At 52.8% G+C, this 5,595-nt stretch overlaps 1 protein-coding gene across 1 annotated transcript; it reads left to right on the plus strand.

Annotated features, from left to right (window-relative positions):
- The first annotated feature begins 1,231 nt into the window (after window positions 1-1,231).
- Window positions 1,232-5,589, plus strand: LOC107215351 (claudin-8-like). Its single transcript, XM_015651495.2, has one exon. The coding sequence runs from the start codon at window positions 1,322-1,324 to the stop codon at window positions 1,964-1,966; it is 645 nt and encodes a 214-aa protein (XP_015506981.1). The 5' UTR covers window positions 1,232-1,321; the 3' UTR covers window positions 1,967-5,589.
- Window positions 5,590-5,595: the final 6 nt, after the last annotated feature.

Raw genomic sequence — 5,595 nt, forward strand, 5'->3', positions numbered from 1 at the left:
TGGTGTTGTGTAGGTACCTAAAGCTGTAATTAAATTATTACCATCAAAGGCAATGTCTGATATTTCCAAACACACAGAGTCCACAAGCCAAAAACAAACCCCAGAACAAGTCTTTCTCCAGCAGCACTTCTAGGGGCCTTTATTGTCTTTGGTGGGCCAATTTTTTTTAGCCTGTATTTTGTTCAAGAGCTGGAGTAAATTGAGCAGCAGCAATCCCTGGGCAGCCTGGGGAGGATCAGCCTCTGGAATGTGTCTGCCCAGGGGTCTGCAGGCTGGGCTGTGGCTTTGTGAGAGGAACTCAGGATTTGGGTGTTGTTGCACATCCTTCCCGCATTTGGAAATGTCGTTTGGGGTCGAACCATTGCCTCCAGCCCCCCCAGGGTCACCTGGCCACGATTACCGGTGTGGAACAGGATGACAACACTTTGCTTCTCCCTCTCCTGGAGGATTATCTCCTAACTGTGCCTTTGCTCCTGCATCCAGGGCAGGAGCGGAGCGGCTCAGCCACTTCTTTGCTCTGTTAGCCTTGCGCATTTTGGAGCTGGTAGAGGGAAGCTTTGATGTTGGTGGGAATACTTGACTTTCCTGTACCTGTCTGATATCATGACTAGGCTTTTGTAGTTGATCAAAATGAGAAATCTGCATTAAAGGGCTACATCAAGTACCTGTTGGCTTGATTTAAAGGAAAATAATAATCAGCTGCTTTCCCAGGGCTGCAGCACTTAGAAAATGAACCCCACTCAAGCCTCAAGTTCAGCTTTTGTTGTAAGAACAACTGTAATGACCCATTTTAAACAATATTTTAGCAGATGGAAGTTCAGGCTTTCTGTACTGGATTTCAACAGAGCTGCAATCTTGCAGTTAAGAAATTGTTAGCCCTGCAATTAGGCACCTTTAATTGAATCCCTGCCACTTGCTTAATTATAGCAGCACTTCAGACAGGCTGTGAGGAGCAGTGAAATCAGCCCTGCCACACCTCTCCCAGACTGCCATTGGCCACAGACTTGTCGGGCTTGATGGGCTGCACTCAGAGAGGATTTCAAAGCAAATAAATAGCAGGGTCTTGGAGCAGCCAGGAATGGATTTCCACCTGTTTGAACTCCGGGCTGGAGCGAGCCTCGGCCCAGAAACCCAACCTGTCTCCTCAGGAAGCTGCTAGAGCAGAAGTTCCCCATCCCAGTGTCCAGTACCTGTGCGAGTGGCATTGGCACCGAATGGCTTTGGCACCGAGTGACTTTGTAAGTGGATTTGGCACCGAATGACTTTGTAAGTGGCCTTGGCAGCCCCAGGCAGGAGCTGGAGCAGCTCTGGGAGCAGCAGCATGGATTGCTGCGTGCTCCAGATCACCGGGCTCATTTTTGGCGGCGTGGGCATGGTGGGCACCTTGGCGGCCACGGCCATGCCCCAGTGGAGGGTCTCGGCCTACGTGGACGGCAACATCGTGGTGTTTGAGACCATCTGGGAGGGGCTGTGGATGGACTGCATCAGCCAGCTGGGCCTCAGGCTGCAGTGCAAGTTCTACGACTCGGTGCTGGCGCTGCCGCCGCCGCTCGAGGCCTTGCGGGCCCTGATGTGCCTGGCCGTGGGGCTGGCCGTGCTCTCCTTCCTCACGGCCGTGGCGGGGGTCAAGTACTCCCAGGGCGGCCGGGAGGGGCCCCGGGCCGTCAGCGGCCTCATCCTGGCGGCCGGGGTCGCCTTTCTGCTGACGGGCACCCTGGCGCTGATCCCGGTGTCCTGGACCGGCGGCAGCATCGTCCGGGATTTCTACGACGGCCGGGTGCCGGCGCCGCTGAAGCGGGAGCTGGGGGCAGCCCTGTACGTGGGCTGGGGCAGCGGTGCCCTGCTGCTGGCCGCAGGAGCCATGTACTGCCACGTGTGGTGCCGGGCTGCGCCGCCCGCCGCCCACCGCTACCCCCGGCTGGCCCGGCCGGGAGGGCCGGCCCCGGGTGCCCGTGCCTATGTATAGCTGCCACGGAGTGCTCTGGGCTGCACGGGACATTCAGGATCATCCCACACCATCCCTGCCACGGCAGGGACACCTTCCATCATCCCACGGAGCTCCAAGCCCCGTCTGACCCGGCTTTGGACACTTCCAGGGATCCAGGGCCATCCTGTGGACCTTCCTACTTGATACGTGCTGATTGACTTCTTCATTTACCTCCAGGCGTGCACTGGAGGAGCAATTGAGTTGCTTGGCTGTTTACTGTGGATATCTGCTGCACAGATATCCTGGCAGCCTGGCAGGAGCTGCTCTTACAGCTGTCTGGTTAGAGCCAGAATGGTTAGTCACCATTTCTTTGGGAATGAGGAACGGCGAGGGGACAGCAGCAGTCAGGAGGTTCTCAGGGAGGATGAACAGGCTGGGCTGGGCTGGGGGGAAGGAGCTGCTGTGCAATATCCCAGTGCCCTTCCCAAAGCCCTGAGGTGCAAAGGGAGCAGGGAATTTCCCTGTGGAGCGGGCTCTGCAAGGACAGCTCTGGGAGAAGCGTGGAGCTGGCAGCACAGCTCGGTGGCCGGAGAAGCTTCCAGTGCTGGCACTGAGATGTTTGTGCTGAGAGACCTCTGAGACTGTCCATGGACCTCTCTAATGCTTGTGGAGCTGGTGGATGCTCCTCATCTCCTCGGCAGGGCACGGAATAGGGCTCGTGGGACAGATTTTTAATCACTTCCCTGGAATGTGCCGTGAGAGTGTTGCCTTCCCTGCTGTTTCCACCCCTCATCTTCTGTGGCTCCTCTGTAAAACTCGGGGCACACCATCAGTCCCTGTGCTGCTGTAAAGCAGAATTAAGCAGGGAAGGCACAGACAGCCCCCACCTGCCCCTCGGAGCTGCTGCCCACGGCTCCCAGCACGCCCAAAAAGCCCAGCCCTGATGTTGCTCTGGCTGTTTTGTGCTTGCCAGGCTGCTCTGGGAATGCAGCCCGATCCTGTCTGTCCGTCCTGCAGGATCCAACAGCGCTTGCAGCCGGGAATTTTGTTATTCCCAGCTGCAACCCTTGGAGCCTGCACTTGGTGTCCGTGCTGCTGCTGAACACCCAAAGGAGGTCCAGCCCAGAAGGGTTGTCTGGTTCTTTACCCAGCAGTGATGGATGGCAGCGTTTAAGGGATCATTTCATGGCATAGGCTCAGCCTGACCCTTTTCTGTGCCCGTGGCTGGTGCTGAGAAAAGGCTGTAATGACTGTTTGGGCTGAGGAGAGCAGTGTCTCTGTGTATTCATTTGACTGCTCAATTTGAAAGAGAACATGGAAAGCTGCATTTAATTAAAGAAGCCTTTTATTAACTTGGCTTCAGATGAACTTAGATGAGACGGTGCTCCACAGAAATTCATTCCATGTATGAACCCACGAGCATTTGCACTGAAGGCAAACAGCTCAGATCTTGCAGTGGGAATTTTCGAGGCACCACAGAACAGGTTTCATGGCTCTGTGTTTCACCTGAGCAGTCAAATCAGCACTTGGTAATTCTCGATGGAAATGGAAGAAAACAGTCATAAATAGGCTTTGTAGCACTAAACCTTATATTTTTTCTGTTGCCTTATGAAGTCTGTCACAGTAGCTGTCACTGACAGCTGATTTCAGTGGAGTCATTCTGGTGACTCTGGTAATAATTTCCACTACCTTGAGGAACTCCACCTCCTATTTTATTGTAATTTTGCCCTATAATGCGCATTTTGTTTAATATGGAACTATTTGGTGAGTAAGCCAGAACTGCACATTTTGGAGTAATTTAGATGTGACACTTGTGATTAACAAAGCAGAGCATGAAGACATTTGCAATGCAAATTTGATACGTATTTATGTGGAGGTAATGGATTTAAATGATGATGTATTCAGTCTAATGCAACTTTATGCAGATGTAAGTGCTTAAGAAGTAATTAAGTACAGTTTTCTATAACATTAATTAGAGGATCCTGAATGCTCCCACTATCAGTGGGCTCATCTAGGAATCAAATTGGAACGGGGTGTGCCATTTGCACTGGTAACTTTATTTTGAAAGAGTAGGAAGATAAAGGTGTTTTATTTGAGCATTTAACATCACTTTCAAAGGAAACCTGAGCATTTAATGTCTGACATTAGCACCTGATGACTACATATTGCCCCATTTCTCTCTTTTACCAGCAGATCAAAAGAGGAGCTCAGACAAAATCTCCTGAGTGGCGCACATGGCAGTTCCTGGGGATGTGGTGGAGCATTGGACGTTCTCAGGAATGCGTTTAAGGCTCTGTTAACATTATTTAACATTAACATTTCTGAGTTTGGTGCAGGAACAGCTCTCTCTAATCTGGGGAGGGGTAAAGTGGGGGTGCCTCCTCCTGCTGAGCAGGACTGACATTCCCACGCTGTGGATTCTGGCAGGGAAACACCCAGTTAGAGGATTAGCAGATGTTTTATCTCTGAGTGCAAGGAAGGTGTTGGGCACTGAACGGCTGCATTTGTGCCTGCTAAGGGACACAGAGTTTTTCCTTTTCCTTTACCCGGTTCAGATGCTCTGAACTGACGTGGGAGCTGCAGCCTGGGAGAAGGAAAAGGAAGCTGTAAGACTTCCCTGCAGTTGAACTATTGAAATGGAACCGCTGCTGTGGATGAGTTTTGTGAGGGTAACAGAAAAGTCTGGCTGGAGGAGCTGGGACACATCCCTGTGCCCAAAGCTGCACCTGCTCTGGAAAATCTCCAGCTCCTGCTGGCTTCTCTCCAGTAACCCCGAGTGCCCAAGGGGATTCCTGCAGCTGATTTGGACGGCTGAACTGTCCTTCCACGAGACAGGTGAGGATGCTGAGGAACAAGAGTAGTGCAGCAAAGACTTAGGGAAGGAGCTGCCTCTGTGCTCCGGGAGAGCCCTGGAGGCAGAGCTCGGTCACGGCGCTGGGGGAAGCAGGCTGGGAATCATCACAGCCTGGGAATCACTCTTCTCTGGCAAGGACAGAAACTCTCCTTGGCTCCACCCTGGCCTGTGGCTGGAATTTGCTGGGGAGTGGGCCAGGGGTGGCTAAAACGTTGTCAGGCTGTGAGTGCTGCAGCTCTGCTCTCCTGGAGGAGGTCGGGGGAAGCTGCCCTGGTGCCCCAGGCAGAACTGGCAGAGCCTGCCCAGACTGCTTTGAGAGAGCTGATTAAATACCCTGGCTCCACCTCTGCTGTGATACCCTGCTGCTTTTATTTGCTTTAGTCTTGGTGACTGCGGGACAAAGTGGAAACAAACGTGCCTAGCTGAGACCTGGCTGTGTATTTGAAATAAATGCGTGGCCTTGCTGGGAAAATCCACAGCTGCTGGAGGTTTATGTCCTAACAGGGGCCAGAGGAGTCCTGCAACTGTATTGGAGTAAAGCCAGAGGGACCCAGCCCTCGGGGTTTTGGCTACTGATAGCTGAGTTCTCCCATCCTTCTCTTCCAGCTGAGAAGTCCAAATCTCCAGGGCCCCAGAGACCCTGCCCTGAGTGTGAGGGGCTGTGCCCAGCTGTCCTGGCTGCTGGCCCTGCACTGCTGCCTGGCTGGAACGGGCAGAAAAGCCAAATTCATTCCCAAATGAAGCCAGATAACCCCAAAGGAACTCAAGTAACCTCGGATCAATTAAAAAAGACTCAAATGACCTCAAGTAACCC

The sequence above is a fragment of the Parus major genome, chromosome 1 (assembly GCF_001522545.3).
Source record: "Parus major isolate Abel chromosome 1, Parus_major1.1, whole genome shotgun sequence".
NCBI classification, from domain to species: domain Eukaryota; kingdom Metazoa; phylum Chordata; class Aves; order Passeriformes; family Paridae; genus Parus; species Parus major.